The 23510-nt window shown below is 39.9% G+C and overlaps 1 protein-coding gene across 5 annotated transcripts in view; it reads right to left on the bottom strand.

Moving 5' to 3' along the window:
* Positions 1-23510, bottom strand: part of ANO4 (anoctamin 4) — a 561128-nt gene that overhangs the window by 56804 nt on the left and 480814 nt on the right. For all 5 annotated transcript variants that reach the window (XM_008256958.5, XM_008256960.5, XM_002711221.6 and 2 more), the window contains 8 exons: positions 19809-19891; positions 16323-16463; positions 13552-13716; positions 9432-9468; positions 7304-7415; positions 6299-6356; positions 6056-6153; positions 4304-4446 (listed from right to left, as the gene is read on the bottom strand). In XM_008256958.5, the coding sequence (XP_008255180.1) occupies positions 4304-4446; positions 6056-6153; positions 6299-6356; positions 7304-7415; positions 9432-9468; positions 13552-13716; positions 16323-16463; positions 19809-19891 (837 nt within the window). The remainder of the gene's footprint in view (positions 1-4303; positions 4447-6055; positions 6154-6298; positions 6357-7303; positions 7416-9431; positions 9469-13551; positions 13717-16322; positions 16464-19808; positions 19892-23510) is intronic.

Below are 23510 nucleotides of genomic sequence, written 5' to 3'. Positions count from 1 at the left end.
CCATTTATAAAACAGTTATTTATCTATTTGAAAGAGAGATATATCTTCCAACCACTGGCTCAATTCTCAAATGCATGCTACTGCTGGGACTGGGTTGGGTCAAAGCTGGGAGCTAGGGAACTCCATCCAGGTCTCACATATGCATGGCAAGAACCCAAGTACCTGGGTACATTAAAATCTGTATATTAAAATCTACAAAAAAAACTGCTGAGGAAAATGTAAAAAGTCATAAATAAATGTAAGGACACATCATATTCATAGATTGGAAAAAAATCCCAATTGTCCTGAAACTATTCTAAGGGTTCAAGTAAACCCCAATAACTTATTAGGATTTTTGTAGAAATCTGATTCTAAAACTTATATGGAACCAATTTCAAAGAACAAAGTTGAAACATCTATTCATTTAAAGATATCATTAAAAGAGTCAGAGGTCAAGCTACAAACTGGGAAAGATATTTGACTTGCAACCTATTTATCTGACACGAGACTCTAATCCAGAATATGTAAAAAAAAAAAAAAACTTTCATAAATCACCAAGTAAAAGGCAGGAATCCCAATAAAAACATACACTTGGATGGGAACTCACACAAGAGGATATTCAAATGGCTGAAGCATGCAAAAAGGTGCTTAGCATCATTAGTTAAGATGAAATTTCTAACTAAAACCATGGTGAGCTACTGAGATGTACCAACCTTTAAAAGACTAACTAAACAGTTCTAGTCAGTATGTGGAATAACTGGTGTTCTTATACTACTAGTTGGAGCATAAATTGGTGCAAAGCAGTTTTGAAAACTGTTTGCAAGTTTGAAAACCAACAAATGTATATAAATGTGGCTTAGTAACACTGCTCCCACATACATTTTTTTTTAAGATTTATTTATTTATTTTAAAAGAGTTACAGAGAGAGAGGGAGAGGGAGACACAAACATCTCCTGTCTGCTGGTTCACTCCCCAGATGACCACAAGGGCCAGGACTGGGCCAGGAAGAAGCCATGACCTTTACCTGGGTCTCCCTCATGGGTGGCAGGGGCCCAACCACTTGGGCCATTCTCCACTGCTTTTTGCAGGCCATTAGCAGGGAGCTGGATTGGAAATGGAGCAGCCGGGACATGAAACAGCACCCATATGGGATGTTGACATTGAAGGCAGCAGCTTTACCCGCTATGCTACAATGCCATCCCCACCACTGCCACCCCCATAAATTCTTAACAGGAATATTGTGCATATATTAATAAAAATGTACAAATTTTTCACAGTATTATTTGTAAGAGCTCAAACCTGGAAACAACCCAAGTGTTTATCAGTAGTATAATGGATAATAAATAATGTACATTCCCATTTGCAGGAGCCTAGAATAAGTGCACACTCACAAGATTATTCATCTACTGGCATGCTGATGCCTGCAATCTAACAAGTAACAGACACTTTGACTCCTATTCAAGTGCGTCTCTAGAAATTAATCCATAGCAATTCTCAGGAGTACACTTAATGATATGGGCAAGATGAGGGATTGATAAGGGAGTATCTGTGTGCTGCAGGTGCAAAAGAGAAAGTTTGGAATATATCTGGGAGTGGAAATGCAAAAACCACAAGAATAAAAGGAAAGATGGGTTTAGCAGAAATCAAACATCAGTTCTGTCTGTTTCATAATTTTGGTTTAGGTCCACATTCTAGGAATACCATATAACAACAAAAATGAAGTTTCAGTATTGGTAGCAACTTGGAAGAATTCTATAAAGGTGACATTGAGTGAAAAAATCCAGTTACAAAGAGTATATACTCCAATTCCATTTATATTCCATTTTATTGGCCTGTACTGTTGGAGGTCAAGAAAGGTGTTGGAGGTGGTATTATGCATGGGAGAGAAGACAGAGGCACTTTCTCTGATACTCATAATATTCTGTTTCCTGATCTAGCTTGCAGGCTGGCAAATGTTTTCTATAAAGAGCCAGAGAGTAAACATTATAGGCTTTGCGTCCATACAGTCTCTGTCACAACTATTCACTTCTGGTTTTGCAGTCATCTCTACTACATAAATAAGTGGGCGTGGTTAAGTTTCAATAAAACTTTATTGACAAAATCAGGCAGTGCAACAGATTGGTCTGTGAGCAGTAGTTTGCCAACCCCTAATATTCGTAGATTTATTTACATTTGTGAAATTTCCTTGTTCTGTAATACTTATGATTTGTACACTTTTCTCACTATAAGTTATAGTTTAGTGATTATACTTAAAAATGTTACAAAGTAGGGAGGTCAGAATAACAAAACAATAGAAAGAATTCCCTGGTCTGGCTGCGATGTTTCCCAGATTCATTTCATGCTGCAACGATACTGCAGTATTTGCGGCATTACTAATTCCAACCACATTAAAATAAAAAGCTTCTTTTCAAGCACTCAATATACCAACATTATTGTTCATTTCCTTCTATATGGGAGAAGAGTCCATTAAGAGTCCTCAAAGTAGTTAGTTCTCTTAATGAATTCCCTTTATTAAGTTTTATTATTAATTTCCCAATTGATTGCTTTTCCAAGTTATATCATTCTGCTATTTTATAATTGAAACTCTAAAAAACATCAGTAGATTCTTAGGACATAAATAATCTAAGAAACTTTAAGAATTAATTCTACTACTCCTTTAATTTTCAGATTTTCCTCAAAAAGAACTGCTTCTTTTGAAAATAATGCATATTCCAAACACAGGAAGCAGCTCCACCCCTACTCTAATGGGATTCACTACTCCCATTTCCCTGCTCGCCCTCTGGCAAAGTTTTAAAAGGACCTGTTCTGGAACACGTGGCTCTCTTTCTCTCCACCTCCTGATTTCTCTGTTTCTCTCTCTGTCTCATGATCTCTCTCTTATGCTCTCCGTCTCTCTCTTTTCCTTCTTCGCCCCTTCCCTCGGGTCTGTCGGGTTTCTCCCAATAAACCCTTTCCTTTAAAAAAAAAGTAATGCATATTGCCCATACCTACCCCTACTTCAAACCCCTGAGCATAATTAAAAAAGAAGCAAATATAAACAAACTCAATATACCTGTTAAGGATTTATTAGCTCCCTTACTCCTAGGAGGAAAGACTAGGACAATAATAATGGTATAGCCAACATCCTAAGAGCCAGGCACTGTTAAAGACTTTTGCATACATTCACTCATTTAATCCACAAAAAGACTCTAAGATGTGGTTACTTTTATTATTGTCTTCACTTTAAAGACGGAGAACTTGAGACAAAGAGAGATTAAGGAATTGTTGAAGGTTTCACAATTAATAAATGATAGGGTTGGGATTGGAGCCCATGTAATTTGCTTCCAGGACCCATGGTCTGGAACCAGCAGTGTGGTACAGCAGGTTAAGCTGTCACCTGTAATGCTGGCATCCCACACGAGCACCGGTTTGAGATATGGCTGGTTCAGTTCGTATCTAGCTCCTGCTAATGTGCCTGGGAAAGCAGCAGAAGATGACTAAGTATTTGGGCCCCTGCCACCCAAGTGGGAGACCCAGATGAAGCTCCTGTCTTTAGCCCAGCTCAATCCCCATGATCATTGGGGAGTGAACTAGAAGTCAGAAAATCAATCAATCAATCAATCAATCTCTCTCTCTCTGCCTCTCCCTTTCTCTCTGTAACTGCCTTTCAAATAAATAAATAAATCTATAAAAATAACTCGTGGTCTTGGTTACCTGCTAATGGAAGTAGCTTGGTTTTGAGTCTACAGAAATCTGATACCTTAATTGTAAGTGTACACAGGCTAAGCATCCGAGCTTCCTGCCATTTCTATCCTACAATAGAAACCACTGACCCCAACATACCTCTTAGTGATTCATATTGCAGTGTCTATTACACTTCATTTATTTATTCTCTTAAGGTTAGTTTCTCTCCTCTAGCCTATGCACTCTTTTAAAGCTGGGCACTGTGCCTTGCTGCTTTATGTATCTCTGGTGTCAAATCCAGTGTATACCTAGCACACAACAAGGCTGGATGGATGTCTGCCAAATGAGGGCATCAGTCATTTCATGAGAGATAACTTCTTTTTGTTTTTCTCACCAAATTTCCTAACTCATTTTGTTTTCTAGTGATTGATTACAAGGAAAAAGACATAATGTCATGAGGAGTTTGGAGTGATTATGCTTTTGGCACTATGTATAAATATTGAGCTTCTTAAAATAAGGAATGTGGTCCTCTGCATATAGCTTGGGATTCTCCACAAACTGATGGCCTTGATGGTAATGGGTATATGTTCAGTTGAATGTCCCTAGAGGACTAAGATTTGCATTTATAATTAATAGGATATTAATTATAATATTTCCATACTCATTTCTAAGTATTCATCGAAGAGTCCGTAGGCATTCATCGGCTGAAGGTTGTAGTCCTTTTCCCACTGTGGGAAATTTATTTTCCGCTCAGGTCCATGTTCTTGTCGTACTTTTCTTCTAGTCCACCAATTCTGAATTAACCTGTGTAACAATATCAGTTTCTTACAAAGAAGTAACTATTCATAAGATCTAAGTAATAAAAAAGATTTGAAATATAGAACTATGGTTAAAAAATTCAAAACAGGTTGTCAAGGAAATAATGCCTCGGCTAGGAAGAAAATAGCAATGGAGTATATACTTCAAGAATATCTGCTTGCAAGTAGAGAGTATGGTTGATAAACTTGTTTTAATCATTCATGAAACTGTCTCATGTTCAGTGTTGCCTATGAGGGCAGCACTGAGAAATTCAGAACATCTATAAATTAATTCCTCAGTATAAAAACAATGCCCAGACAGCAAGATTTGTGTTAGGTAGCTCAATATATGACCCAGAAGCAGTCTTGCCACACATACTTCAAGGGCTTGGAAGATCGGCAAACCCACAGAAATGCTCGCTCTTTTAGTACATAGATGTCTACATTTCCACAACTGCACTTGCCCACTTTGGGCTACAGCATGACAGGGATTCTGAACCCCAGAGTACACATCTCATTGGGGAGGTTAGTCCCTCAACCCTTAGCAGGTTTCATGAGTGCATTTTACAATGCAGGAAAAAACTGAGGAGCATCTCTGAATAGAAGTGCCAAAACAAAAACATGTGAATTAAGGAAGTGAAAGGGTATCAGGGACAAACTCTCCTACTTGGCCACTTTGCTCTGTGTTCACATAACCAGGAGATAAAATATAGTCCCCTTGATGGCTATGGCATTTTGATTAATTATGGTTTAAGGTAGAATGTAACTCTTCTAAATTTCTTGTTTTATGTTTCATTTAAAAAGTTTTACAGAAAACGCCAAATACTTGAAATAAGATTTCTAAAAATAAATGTCGGACGAGAAAACCACTAGCAGTGAGCAAGGAAAAGACTTTCTGAAGTGACCCACGTTCCAGCTCTTTGTTCTAGCTGAGTGATCCTGTCTGCAACCTGGAGATTTCATCTCTACAGACGCTGAGCCGATATGGAAAGCAAGAGGTGTGGACTGAGAGCAGCAGTGCAAGCCCTGCTGAGTTACGTCCTCTTCAGATTTAACCAGACTGAGCAGACACAGCAGAATTCAAGGTTATCTTTACAAAGGTAATGTAAATTGTTGACCATTGTTGTCAGTGACCGGGCGATAGTATTTTACTGCTTCAGTTAGGCTGACTTCTATAGAGAGTATTCCCCGAACTCTGCTTTCCATAAATTCTTCTCCTGTACAGTCTGAGTTTAAGGTAGGTTTTTTTTTTTTTTTTTTTGTTTTTTTTTTTAATGACCATTTCTGATTTATTCTGGGGGTGGAGAAGTGGAGATCTAGTTAATGTGTCATCAACAGCTAGGGACTTGCAGTGCTACAGCCCCAAGGGTCAGAAGCATCATTTAAAACAACTTGCTAGCAAAGCTTCAATATTTAGGGGCCCACAGAAACTTCCTAAAGAACACTCACTTTCATTCATGTGACCCATGCTAAACCTTCCCAAAGAGCCAATGTTTATTATTTTCAGGACGGCCTTTGAGCACTGGAGTCTGCATTGCTTATCTTACTTGCCACACCCAGAACAGCCAATGAATGAGCAATGCCTCCTCTCAATGACAGACAGCTAAGGTACTTACGGGTAGCCAAGTTCCATGAAATTATTCCAGGTCTGCTTTAGCACCATTATAATACCCATTTGCATACAGAGATCAATAAGGCATCCACTAGGGTGGCACTGCAAGGTAAGCAAACACAGAAATTCAAGAATCAATGGAGAGGAAGAAAGGGTGTCTGGTTTCTAATCTGCACAGAGTTGCCCTAAAACTTAAATGTGAGACTGTGAAACAATGGATGAAGGGGATGAAGGGGGAAATACAGACCTCTTCTAGTCTCCACCTGTTTATCAGCCTCAAGTAGGCACCTGGGTGTCCTGTAAATCTTCAACACACAGAAAAACAAGCCATTAGCATGCTGTAGATCTAAGCCTTCAGTGAATATTCTACTCAGTTCAGCACATCCCCCAATGTAAGTTACTGGCACACTAATTCTTGGGTCTGCGGGAATTGGGAGATTTTGCCAGTTATCATTACAGCTTCTGGAATTCTCCCGGGGACATTTCTCTTTTGGCCTTTCTGTCCAACTGCTGAACACACACAGGAGCCAGCTTGCTGTGACTTTTAACATTTTTTTGCTGAATATCAAATGCACAGACAGCAGTTTTATTCCTAGATTTAAACACATTTGGTCTCTTGGGATAATAGGAATGGTGCTTCATTTTTTTCAAGTTGTCTAGCTATTTGACTGGAATTCTGTGCTGCTGGCATAGTTAGAAAACAGAGAGAGGCAGATGCCTTCAGACCACCCAAATTGTACAGCAGCCCTTTCATTGCCCATCTCAGAAATGCTTCCAGATGCAATCAAGTACACAGGCTATTACTATGAATCCTTCCCAAGGCTTCATGCTGCTGGGTTCAGAAGTCACCCTCTATTCTCTAGCATCCCATTTCACCCCCTTTCCTGCAAGGACGTCCTCCTCTCTTCTGCAAAGTCAGGGATTTAAGACATGCAACCTATTGCTGCCCCTTTATGCCATCAGCTTGCAGCGACATGAGATTCGGGAGCTGACTCTTTCCACCCGTCACACGCGAACTCTTCTTCTCTGCATACTTTAACAAAAGCGCACAGCCACTGGTGAGGGGAGGAGCCCTCTTACAGTGAGGTGGTTTTGAAATTTGGTAAGAGAAAGGGGCAGCTGCTCTTCCCTTTTTACCCTTTGGATACATCACCCTAAAGGGGGCCTTGTTTATCAGTCCTAGACCGTGACCTCCGAGTACCCTGGGTCCACCAGCCCGGCCTGGGGAGATGCGCAGGGGTCCAGCGCCTACCTTCCGAGGAAGAACGCGATGTAAAACGTGGAGCTGTTCAGATTGACGAACTGAAAAAGAAACATTTTCAGGGTGAAGCTGTTCTCCCACTCCGACTCTGTGCGAGGCTGTTCTGTGGACAAAAGGGAGCAGAGTCTGAGAGGTCAGGTTTTCCTCCTCTCCACTCCTCGCATACACAGGGTTGGGGCAGAAGGTCCTCAGAGGGTTGCAGGGGTCTCTAGTTCACCCATAGATGGTGAGTGGCGGACTGGACCATCTGCAGGATCCCGAAGCTCACATCAGCATCAACAAGGGTTTGGTAGGAAGTGGCAATGGATGCATGGAAGGGAACGGAATATGCAGAGTTCCAGAGTGACAAGATGCCAGAGAGCTGGGGCAGAGACAGCCAGTCTGAAAGGACCTCACGTCCACCCCATTCTCTGCAGTAGCCTTGCCTTTTCCTCTTCATTTCTGCTCATGGACTTGGGACTCCTAATAATTCCTTTGTCTCATCTTGTAGCTGTAGTGTTTATGGCAAGGCTACTGGGCGAGAGGGAGTCAAGCTGCTGTCACAGGATGCTGACAGCATTTATTTGATTCCTTTGCCTTCAACTTCATCCACCATTCTGCATTCTCATGGACTTATCCCAAGGTGACGACCTCATCTCCGAGGTTTCTACTGTACACCAAAACGTCTGTGTCTTACAATTTCCTGACTTCAATCAGGGGCCAATTTTCATGTATCTCCTGTGTTTCCAAAATATGGATCTATTTGCCCTCAAGGTCGAACTTCCAACCTGTATCTCATGCCCAAGGCACTTAACCTTCCCTGGGAACTGCATTTTACCTCAAGCAATGTCAAAGAAAATGTATTTGATGCCATAGCACTCTCTCTGCCCCAACATTCCCCGAGCCTCTAATCGTTTGTTTAACATTTCACTCCATCGATTCCTTTCCCATGAACTATAACTCAAAATGCTTCGTGGGAATGAACCTGAGGAGGGATGAGAAAAAGGAAGAGAATTTGACTTAAAATGGCTTAAATGTCAGTTTCAGAACACGGCTGAACTGCTACTGAAAGTAGAGAAGATCAAAGATTCTTAAGGGGTTTTAGTTTTACTGATTCCTGCTCCTGAGCTTCTGGTTACATGGCAAGGTTTCCTGGGTTGCCAGGCAACTAGGAGCCCAGGTGTTTCAACCACAGATGGACTGGGGCTATTCCTCCATCAGCATCTTTGCCAGTCCAGATCAAGGTGCCACTGGACACAGGCTAGTAATGGGGTGATACCTCTTCCATAGACATAAACCTTTTTATACTTTAGGGGTGATGGGTGGTGGTGATGGAAGCTTTCAATGACATCCAAGGAGATAATGTGAAATGCCTAGCCCTGCATCTAGCACACAGAAAGGGTCAATAGATGGTATCTATTATTATAATAATTATTATAAATAAAAACACCTTTGTGATTTTCCCACCCTCCAGAAAATCACATTTCAGCATGTATTAAAGCAAGTTGTCTGTGGGGAGCATGTAATTTTCTCAGATCACATAGAGCATAATGTCCAATACCTCATTAATAAAATTAGGGCTATTTTTATATCTTGAAAAAGTGGTAAATGTACAGCTTATGGCTGAGTATTAAATTGTTCTGATTCTTATGGGTCAAAGAAATGTTCTCAGAAGTGACTTGCCCAGAGGGATATTATCCCATCCTGTCAGGGATCATTCATCTGCCTATATTCCTGGCTAGAATGTTCCTGGACTTCAAAGCAAGTAACTTGGATGTGATTTTATAGACCATCAAAGCTTCATAGATTTTTAATTAAAAATTATAGTTAATAGTGAATGAACATTTTCCTATATTATATTGGATGGATTCTATACATACATGTGTTGATATTTTTATTGTGCATGAAAGGGTAAATTACTTAAATAACATTAGTTCTTTACAAATAATTCTTACTGAAAGCTTTAGGTGGAAGAGATCCTCTTTTTACTAGAACATATTTAAAATATTCTGTCAAGGGGAAAACAAAATTGTATGCAAATAAAAATGATTGATTTTTACCAGTGTTTGCAAAAGGAATCTTTGAAAACATAATTTCTTGGTCACAATATTGAACCATGAAATTAAAAGTTTTCACTTACCTAAATTTGTCAGAAGCAGTGCAACTTTTTCATAGAGCTATAAAAGAAATTTCATACATTTAACAAGTAAATTGTAGATATTACAAAAAATCTATAATTTTAAAGGAAACAGACAAGTCATGACTGAAAATAATGTCATATGCATTGCTCAAAGAATGAAAACATTGTAGGCAATTATCTCCTTGCAGGGCAAGAAAGAAATATACAGCATCCATTTTAATATTTTCAAAATCTCGCTTCTTATTTTGGAGAGGATAATTCAGTGGCAACAAAGCTGTTTGCATGAATTTCCAGCTTTCTAAGTTGGGCTGGGCAGTCATAATATTCCTGAGCCCCAATAATCTAAATTTAAGTCTCCAGGGTCCTTCCTAATGATAAAGACTCATGGTAAGATACTATAACCCTGTTGTTCATGGACTGCTGAATTCTAGGTCATAGCATCTATAAATGGTGACGTAATCAAACATTATTGGACACTCCCAGAGCTTATGGTACTCTGCTTTTCCATAAGTACACTGGATATATCCTTAGCTCTCTCGGCCATCTAGTAAATGGATGCTCTTAAGAGGAAACTGAGTGTGAGTGTGTGTGTGTGTGTGTGTGTGTGTGTGTATACACACAGAGGTGCAGAGTATAGTTTAGGGAAAAGCCAGATGTAGGAGATTCTACAGAGAATAAATTGAGAGGGAAAAGCAAGTGATATCTAAAATGAAGGATGATAAATGAAAACTGGTCTATTGATTTGAATAATGTACAAATGAATATCATATCTAGATGAAAGTACTTTTTAAAAAATTTATTTAAGATATATAAATTTCATGTATTTCCTACATACAGATTCAGGAATATAGTGATACTTTCCACCCTAGTAGTTCCAATACACTGGTTGAAATCTCTCCAGCTTGAATTATGCTTTTATCAACCATCAAGCTTTAAAGCTTGGGCAAGTTATCTCCTCAATGTATGATTAACATGTAGAGTAACTGAGCACTGTATGTGTGTGTATGGGTGTGAGTGGGTGGGGGTAGGAGGTAGTCTCCACTGGATCGACCAGTCAGTATCTGACATCAAAAAATGGAAAAATCTTCCATGCTCATGGATTGGAAAAATCAATATCATCAAAATGTCTATTCTCCCAAAAACAATTTATAGATTCATTGCGAGACCAATCAAAATACCAAAGACATTCTTCTCAGATCTGGAAAAAATGATGCTGAAATTCATATGGAGACACAGGAGACCTTGAATAGCTAAAGAATCTTGTACAACAAAAACAAAGCCAGAGGCATCACAATACCAGATTTCAGGACATACTACAGGGCAGTTGTAATCAAAACAGCATGATACTGCTACAGAAACAGATGGACAGACCAATGGAGCAGAATAGAAACACCAGAAATCAATCCAAACATTTGCAGCCAACTTATATTTGTGTAGGTTGACCTCAAAGTTTAACCATGTCAGCTCCTACCTTTTATCCTACAAATAATAACAACAATTTACTGAATGCCTACTGTGCACCAGGCACTAAGGAATAACAGTGAAAAACAAAACAGGGGTGAGTGCTGGATTAGTGGTTAAGCCACTGGTTGGGACGTCCACGTCCCATATCCAAATGCCTGGGTTAGAGTCATAGAAATGTTCTTAATCCCAGGGCTGGCATTGTGGTGGAGCAGGTAAAGCTGCTGTTCCTGAGGCTAGTATACCATATAGGAGTGCACTGGAGTTCTGGCTGTTCCACTTCCGATCCAGCTCCTTGCTAAAACACCTGAGAAAGGCAGTGGAAGATGACCAAACTGCATGGGCTCCTGCCACCCATGTAGGAGACCTGGATGAAGCTCTTGGCTCCTGGGTGTGGCCTGGCCCAGTCCCAGCCATTGCAGCCATCTGGGAAAGGAACCTGTAGATAGGAAAGCTCACTCTTTCTCACTTTCTCTCTCTGTAGTTCTGACTTTCAAAGAAATGAATAAATCTTTTATTTTTTTTAAAGAAATGTTCTCAATTCCAGCTTCCTGTAAAAGTACACCTTGGGAGGTAGCAATACTGAAGCAGTTGGGTTCCTGTCACCCATATTAGAGACCTGAATTGAATTCCTAGCTCCCAGCTTCAGTCTGGTTCAGCCTTGGTCATTGCGGGTATTTGTGGAGGGTGAAGCAACAGATGAGATCTCTCTCTCTCTCTCATGAAAAAAAAAGAAAAGAAAAAGCTCACAATAACAAAAACTAAAAACCAAAACCCAGAGAAAAGTTCTGCCCCTAGGAGTCTAGATTCTAATGGAGAAGACTGGTAATAAACAAAATACATAGAGAAAACAGATGGCATACTAGATATGCTACACAGAAATTTATGATAAATGTTAGAAAAATAAAGCAGGCAAGGAGGTGGGAAGTTGTCAGATGTCAGGAGTGGTTTGCAATTTTAAACAGAGTGACAAGGGAACCTTTATCAGAGAAATAATATTTGAACAAAGATCTGAAGGAGGTAGGGGGTAAGCTATGCATACCATGGGAGGAAGAAAGCTCCTGGCAGACAGAACAGCAAGTAAAATGTTACATGTAAAGGATAGGTGTGGCTCAGCAGGTCATCAGGCACGTAGCAGGGGAAGAGATAAGGCCAGAGATGTCACTGGGGCCAGATGAGGAAGAGGCTGAGTAGCTACCCCAGAGACATGAGTGTCTGCCCTAGAGGAGAGGGAACTCACTGGACTTTGGGAACAGAGGAGCAACATGAGCTAACCCATGTAAGAAATTTGTTTTGGGGTCGGTGCTGTAGTGTAGTGGGCTAAGCCTCCACCTGCAGCACCAGAATCCCATATGGGCGCTGGTTAGTGTCCCAGCTGTTCCTCCTCCAATTCAGCTCTATGCTATGGCCTGGGAAAGCAGTGGAAGATGCCTAAGTGCTTGGGCCCTGCACCTGCATGGGAAACCCGAAAGAACCTCCTGGCTTCAGATAGGTGCAGCTCCGGCCATTGCGGCTATTTGGGGAGTGAACCAGTGAATGGAAGACATTTCTCTGTTTCTCCCTCTCTCTGTCTGTAACTCTACCTCTCAAATAAGCATATAAAATCCTTTAAAAAAAAGTTTGTTTTGGCTGCTGAAATGTACCTAGATGGAGCCAAGGCAGAAGCTGAGACCAGTTGGAAGCCGCTGCAGTAGGAGATACTGGGGACTTGAACCCAGCTGGGAACTGGGCAAGTGTGGAAGGAAGTCTCATTCTGAATACATCCTGGTGATAAGAGAAATAGGGCAGTCAAGGAGGATGATGAAGTTTTTGGCCTGAACAACTACAGTTGGGGAGGCTGTGGCCAGAGCTGATTTTTCCTGGGAAGATGGGAGTTCAGAGTTGAAAATGTTAAGAAGGAGACAATCAAATGGGAAGATCAACTTTTAAGTTTGGAGTTTGGGGGAAGAGATCCGGGATGAAATATGCAACTGAAAAAAGTCTGAAATCAACACAAGCAGCATGTGCCACCCTGATATTTCCCCGGCAGGGTTATCTCAAGGACACTCTGGCTACTAACTTCTCATCATTCAGAATCAGAAGGAAACAGGGACTAACAGTGCTGAGCTGTATCACAGATTGAGTTGAGATTTCTAAATCCATTCTTCCTCTAAATGTCCCCCAGGGGTGTAAAGCATTATCTTCTTGGATAAATAAGGGAATAAAGGTTCCAAGAATTTGACTTGCCCATTCTTACACTCTAGTAAATCTTGCAGGCTGGATTTGAATCAGTTGAATCATTCTGCTTAAAGATGCCTCTGCACATACTTTAAATTTGGCTTAAAGGTGTCTCTGTACATGGTGAACTGCAGCCTACCTTGAGGTGTGAACAGGTTGTCACTCACTCCCCTATCCAGTAGCTCAGTCAACCACAAGCACCCAGCTGTTCAAATTAAGTTCAAATCAGACACTGGCTGTAACCAACTGGGCTATATCTGTACCTCACTTCAGTTTTCAGTAGGTCACTTCCTCTTCTCTGGCTATAAATTTACCTGCCCATGTAGTAGAGTGGAACATTGTGAACCATTTGTGGTTCTACCAGCTGTCAGATACCAGAATCAAAAATAAGTCCAATAGGCAAGCTAGACTTGTTGCAATTTTGTCTTTTAACATCACTTACCACGTTCAGCAACATAATGATACAAAAGTTGATGCACACAGCAGTCCCTGTGGTTGCAACCTGAGAGTTATTCCTGATTAATGCCCATTTAAAGGCTGCGAAAGTGCTGACGGTCACCACCCGGTAAATGACGATCCCAAACACGGCAGCAATGACCACGCAGATCTGGCAGGAAGACAGAGAGTCCTAGTGAGCCCCTTGGAAGGTTTCTGGAAGAGGAGTCACACTCCTAGGAAATTCTCTGATAAGGAAATAAAGCAATGGTAGCTCTGGCTCATCCTCTTTGGATTTTCTTTTTTATTCAAATAGAAAAGCTACAATGCTTGAAAACTAAGAATCTGTGTAAGCTAGAGGATAATGTTTATAAAGCTCTTTTTACATAGAATACTAGGTTGAGCAGAGAAACAATATTTATTATATGAATCAGCATGTTGATTTTCTTTTCAAAATTGTTAATTGGTTTCTCATTAGCAAGAATTAAAACAAAGCCCTTATTGTGGCTATCTTCACCATTCTGCCTTCCCTCATGCTTTTCAAACAGGCTAAGTTCCCTTCACCTTTACAGTGTGGATTTTTTTTTTTTCTACAACACCTATCCACCCAATCTCCTGCACACCCAGTATGCATACACGTCCATATACCCACAGCCCAATATACACTTACTCATTCTTTTTTACTTCTCTGCACCACTAAACTTTGTCATGGCCCTAGAGTTTTTTTCTGCAGTTGTTATATCTGTAACCTATGGGTATATATCTACTTTTAGGACACTAAGTATAATTTCTGACAGTTTATCTGCCTGATTATTGTCAGTCTTTTCCACTAGAAAGGAAACTCCATGATGGCAGGGATGGCATCTGTTTTGCTCAGCGGTTTCACATAACTACAGGTGCACAGAAGGTGCTCAATTAATTGTGGTCGAATGAACCATCTATGTGATAGGTACATAATGCTGTGTTAATCAGATGTATCTGCAGACTGAAGCATCTTCCCCTGAAGATTTCATGGTGTTTGAGAAAAACATGGCATATCTCTTATCTCTGTAGAATAATGAGAATCTGAAACACCCAAAATTTTTGTGTGTTTTATTAGGTGATGCTACTATGTTTTAGAGACCTCAGCTCACTTCATTATAAATGTTAGGTCATAACGCCAAGCCTCAGGACAGCTTGTGCCTTGACATTCTTTCTTCACAGAAGCATCCCTCTGTTTTGCATAAACTTTACTTTCTACTTACTTTAAAGGATAAAATGTTCTGAAAGCTTGTGTATGACCCCTACCTGGAACTGGTCAAAACAATAAAAATAATAATGATAATCATAATAAATCAAAAGCCTGCCCACAGGTCAACCCTAGAGTTGTTGATAGGGACTCAGGTGAAATCTTCTGAAATTAAGCCACATATGGAACATACAATTTGCTGGACTGAGGTTCAGGGAACAGATCAGAGTCCCTGCTCAGCTATTTCCCTAGCAGTGTGATCTTGAGCAAGCTTGTCTTCCTCATGGCTTTGGCCTCCTGTGCTCCAGGTTCCTCATCTATTGACTAGGGAACACTTAATCTATGTCTATAAATCTTATATGAGAACTAAGTTAATAAATATGAATGTGGGTATAGAAGGCAAAGCATGACATAACAATTTACAAAGTCATATCTGCGGAAGGGCATGGTGTCAATCTTGATCTTGAATCTTGAATCTTGATGAGTCCCTGTGTGAGCTGCCTAGCCTTTGACCTCCCTGGTTTCTTCACTGTCAAGATGGATGAGGCTGTCTGGATTTGTGAGTCTTGTCTTTTTTACTACAGAGGTCTAGGATATATAGTCACATACATCATCTGGAAAGAGGTAAGGAGGGTCCTAACCATCCTTTATGATTCTAAAATGACATTTCTGACGAATATGCATACGTTTGCTCAGTATCAATTGTGTCCAAATTCATGACACATCGACTGCTTTTTAGAAAGAGGTAGCTACCTAGTTCTCAATGTTTCTTAAGCTGTGTGACCCTTAGTGAGTCAGGAGATCCATTTTAGGAGGTTATATCTGGCCTTAAAAAGATAGCCTAAGACTATAATAAAACTGAAAAAAAAAAACCCAATTTATTGCCCATTGTAAAAGTGACCACTGTTTTAGTTATTGTAGTCACTTATGTATTCATATCCATTTGCATAACACATACTAGTGTATATGAGTATATGAGGGTGCTTCAGGAAGTTCATGAAAAACTAAATGAATAGACAAACAAGCTTATTTTGGTGAAAAAAAATCTCTGCAAACAGGTCTTCAAAAGTTCACAAAGTGTGTTTTATGAAAAAATGATGCATGAATTTAAATTTTTGCATCAAAATAAGCTCATCTTTCATTCTATTTGCCCACATGTTTTTTCATATTACTTACGATATGGGCATTATATAAACAAGTTGGAAAAACACTACTGTAAATCTCACTTCACCTTTTTAGTTTCTCTCAGTGTCACATAATGGAACATGGTGAGTGGAAGGAACATCAGATTAGAGTCTGAACTCTTAGCTACCAAGTGGGTGACCCTGAGTATGTTCATTAACCTTTTGGAGAACCAGTTGTGCCATCTGTTTTATGGAGACAGCAATACCATCCCAGACTACCACAGTTGTGAGGATTAAACAACACAGTATGCAAAAAACATTTTTTGCAAAACTATGTGAATGCCTGATATTATTATTGTTACTATGCAACAAGTTTGTACTTTATGAAACAAATAAAGGATTTTTTTCTTAAAAAAAAATTCAAACCATAAAAAAGATTCCAGATGCAGAAACGATGAGTCTGCTGCATTTATCTGCAAATGCTTGGTAAGGTTCTGGCTTTCCTGAAATGGGATTCATCCGCTCTTTCTTGGAATACTTGGCTTCAAACTGGGGTCGTATTTCTTCCTAAAGAACAAGAAGATATACTTTTAATGCATTGAAGAGTCGATTGCACAATAAGGAAAAATCTATTTTACCCTACCATAAAGTTGCTGCCACATGAACCAGTCAATGAACTGGACTTGGAGACCTAGACTTAAATGTTTGGAAGACATCAACTTGTAAAAAATATAAAGAATAAACATAAAGATTTACTGTCATCAAAGCAAGCAATGTAATTTAGACTATCACTTAGTTCCTCTATTCATAAGCTAGGCTTGAAAAATTAAACTGAGCATAATACTTTTTAAAGGAATCATGCATCATTACCCTAATGGTTGGAAACATTTATTAAGCTTTTACTTTTATTATCAGGCAGTAATATGGACACCAGGACAAAGAAGGCATCTGATCAAGAAAGTGTCTAAAATAATTTTGTGAGTTACAATGACAATATAATTGGTATTTTCTTTCTTTTTTTTTTTTTTTGCATTTTTAGACTTACATGTTCAATCTATTTTTAGTACATTTGTATATGATTTATCCATTTTAACCATTAGGTTTTAAATGTCTTCTTAATTGGCATTGAAAACAAAGAAAATATGTTTCAAGTCTAGCTAAAATCAAGGCTTTTCCAATTCTAAATCAAGCTGAGACTTCATTTCATTTAGCTGAGCCCCACACAAATGTGAAAAGTGCCTGACTACAAAGCAATTATGGGATTAGGAAAAGGTAATCAGCAAGAGGTGATGCTGAAGTGGTTCCAGTTAATTAAGTACATGTTCTACTGGGGTGCCTTGAAAGAGGATAGAAAATGAGTAGAAATTGGTGAAAGGGAGATTGAGTTAATCCAGGCAGAAAGATTGGAGAGCCAGATGAAGGTATTGATAGAAAGTCAAAAAGCAACTGACAATAGAGGTTATGGAGAATGGACACATATTGATAGTAGCCTCTCTGGAGAGCATGAATGGCAGTCTTTGTTAGCTCAGCCTAGTTCCTCCTACATGGTAAGCTCAATGTTTTTTGACTTCACTTAGTGGCAGGTCAAGGATAAGATGGAAATCCAGTTAATCAAGAGGCTCTTCCTTCCTTCGTTTACTTTAGGCAGTTATACTTGAGGATATAAAGAGAATGCACTTAGATTCTTCATCATTTGATCGTTTTTATTCCCCAGGCTCTAAGTATTGTCAAGAGCCCTTGAGCTGGTCACCCAAGAAGTGAGGCCAATCATGTGGCTAGGTGTTATAGGCTGACCTTTGTTCCTTTCAGGTCCTATGTTGAAGTCTGAAGTTCCAGTACCTGGAATGTGACTGTATTTTGGAAATAGGGTCTTAAAGGAGGTAATTAAATTAAAAATGAGGTCATGAGCATGGGCCCTAATCCTGTATGACAGGTATCCTTGTAAGAAGAGGAATTATGGATACAATATGGATACAGAAAGGAGATGATGTAAAGAACTATGGAGAAGATGGCCATCCACAAGCCAAGGAGAAATGCCTAGAACACATACTTCCTTCATGGCCCTCAGAGAGGAACCCTGCTCTTGGACTTTCAAGCTCCAGAAGTGTAAGCAGATCAATTTCTGTTATTCTGTAGTCTGTGGCCCTTTGTTATGGTAGCACAGGCAGACTCTTACTCTAGGCTACGCACCAAGAATGCATCCAGTAAGCTTTGACTTCACTATTACAGCATTCTAAGCTTTTCAACAGGGACTCATAAGAGCCTCTAGACTTACAAGGCATTTTTGTGCCCTGAGAGAACTCACAGCTCAGGCCCATAACAAGTGCCAATCATGACTTGTATTCTGGTTTGGTCAAAGTCACTTACATAGCGTCATACTTTGTAACTGAAGGCGGGAAAATTTCATCGAACATCTTTTCCAGAGAAGGAAAATAAGTCCAAAGGTGAAGTAATTTGTCCACAGTGATTCAGCTGCTTAGTAGAGACTTGGAAAGATCATTTTCTATACCAGAGGGAACTGTTCTCATAAAGACAGGTAACCAGAAACAGCGGTGCACACCTCCCAGGCGAAGTCTTAAAGGCAGCCTGCCTGCTGCCCATAGACCCCACAGTCTGCCTTGGCAGCTGTTTCCAGCCCAGAAGATCATTTTTTTGGAGAAAATTTACAAAAAAAGAAGAAGAAGAAGAAGAAGAAGAAGAAGAGGAAGAAGAGGAAGAAGAGGAAGAAGAGGAAGAGGAGGAAGAGGAGGAAGAAGAGGAAGAAGAGGAAGAAGAGGAAGAGGAGGAAGAAGAAGAAGAAGAAGGCCTTAAAAGAACAAGGATTGGTGAAAATCTCAGTATCATATATAAAAAAACCATATTATACACCTCAAATATATACAACAAAACAAAAAACAAAACCAAAAGCTACCCATGCATATTCATGGAATAAAAAGAAACAGCAGCCATTCACAAGGCATAATTTAAAGGATACAAAACAAAAAGCCCAAAAACCAATCAAACAAAAACCTCTCAAAAATTATCTCTCTCAGTAAGCTTACTACAGGGCTAGAATTCTCATTATTTATGTTTCTGCAAGGTTCCTTTTAATATATAAAAATATGTACATGTGTCTCTAGGAAGGAAACATCCATCAATCCCATTATCATATTACATGAGTAGTTTATCTGATTCATAGGCACAGCGAGGCTCTGAGGAGAGTAAGAGATGGCTGAGATGAAGGAGAGAGGAGTCGAGGCCAGGATAACAGTGAGGGGAAACTAGGGTCTTGTGATACCCAAGCCCAGGAGGCAGGGGCAAGAGGAGAGGCATCAAAACCAGACACAGCTAGGAAAGAGCACACTGTGTTGGCCCAGAAGGAGAGAAAGGGACAGGGATGGAGTGGGGGCATATGCTGGGGAAGTGCAGTCTAAGAGACTGGGGTTACCCTTTCTTGGCATTTTGGTCACAGCTGGCCCTACAATTGCCTACATCTAGCAGGGAGGCCACCTCTGAGCCTGAGCACATCTGGACACTGCCTGGGTAGCAGGGTGCTCACAGAAACACTTCCTTGGAGTAGTTCTGTTGGAAGGTTTACCTCCATTTTCTCAGAGTTGTGCGTACCCTCTTCCCACTCAAGTAAAGAAAATAGGTGACATTTAAGTAAACAAATTGTACTACCAATTCTTCTGGTAGCCTCCAATTGGAATTCCTTATGTACTCATGGAATTTTACTACAACAAAGAATCAGAATGTCTTACAAGAGATTCTGTCAGTCCCTTTTTATACAGCTTGAATTTCCTGCAGACAGGTATTAAAAATGCTGTAAGAGTAAACCTGACTTATGTCACAAGCCAGAAGTGATGACTCAAGGGGACTGTGCATTTCTTGGTAGTTTTCTTTTTTAAAAACTCTGAGATAAAGGATACAAACCTCCTCTTCTTCCCAGTCTATCAAGTCCCAGTCATAAGCAATTACTGCTCGCCGTCTTTTCCAAAACTCCAGGAAAACTGTCGCTGGAACAGGCAGAGAAAGACAAAGATGTTTTCAAATAAAAATAAAAGCACGCTATTAACAGTGTCATTGGAAGCAAGGAAGCCCCTGTGAAGAAGGACAGTTGTGTAAGCACCCTTAAATATCAGAATTCCTAGCTTAATCTCATTGAACAAGGACCATTTTCTGAGCCTCACTAAATGTGTGTTGAACATAATGAAAAAAATGAGGCTTCATTTAGAATTAAATTAATCTATCTTGCAAATTGAGGCAGAACAGATTCATTAGCATAACAAAGCTCTAGGGATGTAAGGACCTGAGAACACTGGATTATCAACATTTTTCTAATTGATAGAGCATTTATTTTTAAAAGCAAGGGCCAGGTAAGGGCAGAAAAGCATAACCAAAAATTTAGCAGTTCACATCTATTTGATTGTAAGGGATTTCTTGTCCCCCAAATCTTCCACCAGAAAATGTCTACATAAAAATATTCTTTATTATTTTATTGAAGGAAGCTATTTTTTGGAAGGAGTCTTTTTGCTTCTCCTTTTCTCCAAACCATATCCTTGTTGTCATGGTGAAGGCAGAAAGTGTTTTTAAGTCTATTAAGAACTATTTCCAACAGTTGTGAGCCAGCTGGCCTCCCACCCAGGGAAATCTGGGAGTTGTCCTCATCTAGCCAAAGTAAATTTCTACTCAGTTCAGTTTTAAAAAAAATCTACTCAAATGAATTATTGAGCATAATGCAACAAATAAAAGCAAGAGATAAAAGAACAAAGACATACTCCTGATGGCACAAATCCAATCACACACACACCCCACACACTCATTTGGAGAATGAGTGGCCACAACTAAGTATACAACAGAGATACCCTAGGAGACAGAATAGGTGAATTTATTTCAATTGAGGTCTTGTTATATCTCTTGAGTCTTGCTGTATAATTAGACTTACAAAAGGCAAAAACATGTCATATATTTGGAATCAGGTTATGGGGAAAGGTAAATATTGAACTTCATGTTCCAAAGACAGATAGGTACATTCTTCATTTTTATCCCTACTTGTTGCCACATGCCCTTCTCATTAGTGGTTTTCAGGGGCAGAAGACATGATTTTTATCTAGAAGGACAATAGAATCCTCTGGCATATGGACTAGACATTTCTAAACTTGAAATACAGCTCAGGTATAAGCTGTGCTACTCCTGGCAAATCAATTAGCTTTTCTAATTCTCAATTCCTGATAAGCAAAAAATGGATGGTAATACAGGTCCATAACCCCTTATCTTGCATGCTCAAAGTCAAAATACTCTAAAAATTCTAAGTTTCTCCCCTAAAGTTTGGCACAAACTCATACTGGCAGACATAGGCAGACATAGACTTAGAATGATGCAAGACTCCTGACAGTCTTTATTCTCTTAGTGTGAATATTATGGCTAAAAGCAGCCATATTAGTGTATCTGAGTGTGGAATCTCTCTTCGGATCTCCTGGGAATTACAGAAAATATGCTTTGCTTATGGTAGTACCTTTCCAAAACACACAAAAAATTCTTTGTAGTTATATTTATTAACAAAGATATTCCTAAAACAATCAAGTGATTAATTCTGGAAGATATAAATTAAGATAATCTATGTAATGGAGGATAAAATAGTATAATACTGGGCAGCAATTTTTTCACTGGATTCCTCCCGTGAGTCTTACTGCACTGGGGTCCCCAAGACCATCTCCATACCTAGTGATTCATTAGGAGGATCCACACGACACAGAACATTGTTGCACTGATGGCTGAGGCTTATTTCAGTAAAAGTCTGTAAAGCAAAATCAGCAAAGGGGATAGGTGCATGGGGAGAAGTCCAGAGGAAGCCAGCACAAGCTTCCAATAGTCCTCTCCCAGGAGAGTCACATAAGATATACCTAATTCCTCCAGAAGAGTTGTGGCAACACATAAGAAGTATTGTCTTAACAGAAAATGTCATTAGAAACTCTGTGACCAGGGTTTTTCTTGGGGTCAGTCTTGTTACTTTCTACTCAGCACATATGCAAATTCCAGAAAGTAACATAAGTTATACTGTGTGAGTATGCACTTTTGCACAGTGAGACATCCTTAGCAGTTATGGTGGTGGAAACTTTCCTCAAATCCAAGTTTCCAAGGGTCAACCTTGTACACAAGCCCATCTCAAGCAGTCTTGAAATGTTAACTTCTGCACACGTGCCTTCTGCCTCACTGAATTGTCTTGGCTTTGCACAGGGTCCCTGGGACAATTCCTTTTCATGATCCTTTGGCCCCTCAAGCAAATGCTACTTTGTAAGGAATTTCTTTGGTCTCTCAAGTCGCATTGGTTTTGAAGAAATAAAGCAGCCCATCCCTGGATTCTTCCATGGGAGTCAGGACAGTGGGCTCAGGGAGGCTTGATGGGGGATCATTTTGGAATAGACCATAGGATACACATTCAATTTGTCTTATTGGCCATTGCTGCTTCTAACTGACCAATCTGTGGATGGCATCTGAAGGAACTGATTTCAAAGACAAGCCAGTGACTACCAGAATTATTCCATCACCTTTCTTTTTACCCCAGCATGTGCAGAATCATGCCTGGAGAGAAAAATTCTAACCAGTAAGCCCCTGTCTCAGCTCAGTCAGGCTGCTATACCAAAATGCCATAAGCCAGGTGACTTACAAATAATAGGAATTTATTTCTCATAGTTCTGGAGGCTGAAAAGTTCAAGGAAAAGGTACCAGCAGATTGTGTCCTGGTTCACATATGATGGCTTCTGGCTGTGTCCTTACACGGCAGAAGGAACTAGCTAGCTCACTGAGGTTTTCTATAAGGGCACTAATCTCATTCATCCACCCTCAAGACTTAGCCAATCACCTCCCAAATGTCTTACCTCCTACTATTTATGAATTTTAGAGGACACAAACGTTCAGACCATAGCACTCCCTTCTTTGTCTGCCATCCTCTCCTCTCCTCCTTTCTAGAGCTTGGGAGGATGGGAAGAAGAAATGAACTGCTGGTGCCACTGCCATTCTTTTGTGATCATTTCTGTGAAAATGACTATTACCTGGAGGAAGAATCTGCCTTTACTTCCACCCAAGAAATGAGGACATAACCAAACACAGGGCATCTCTTTTCAAGGCAAATCTCCAATCCCATAACCTCACCATTCCATTATTAAATTCTTCCCTTCTAGACACCCATTCCAGGGAGGTCCCTGCACTTTGGGTGTATCCAGTCACATGGCAGCTTACATCATGATCTCACATTTTTCTCTTTGCCTCTTTCAATTTGGCTCCTGCTAAATGTATCTTTTATACACACATTCATATACCCTATCCACAAATGAAGCTCACCTGAGTGGGTTAACACCCACTTCAGATAACAATACTCTCACAAAACTAGTTAACACATAAGGAAAATCTGAGCTATCTGTTCTCTCAGTAGAGATAAGATTATGGGTAGTGTTCAGGTCAGCTGGTGTTCAAATACAGTTATCCCTCTTTACCCATGAGGGATACATTCCAAGACCTCCATTGAATGCCTGAGACCATGGGTAGTACTGAGTACTATATAGAGACTGTAGCAACCTCAGCATACAGTTTTGTTTTCTTTAAGTTGAGAACTTACACCTTTTCACTTAAGGGAAG

Source organism: Oryctolagus cuniculus, chromosome 11 (assembly GCF_051225735.1).
Source record: "Oryctolagus cuniculus isolate XC-2025 breed Fujian yellow rabbit chromosome 11, ASM5122573v1, whole genome shotgun sequence".
Taxonomy (NCBI): Eukaryota; Metazoa; Chordata; class Mammalia; order Lagomorpha; family Leporidae; genus Oryctolagus; species Oryctolagus cuniculus.
The sequence above is the reverse complement of the archived record's forward strand: the minus strand, read 5'-3'. Positions and strand labels throughout refer to the sequence as shown.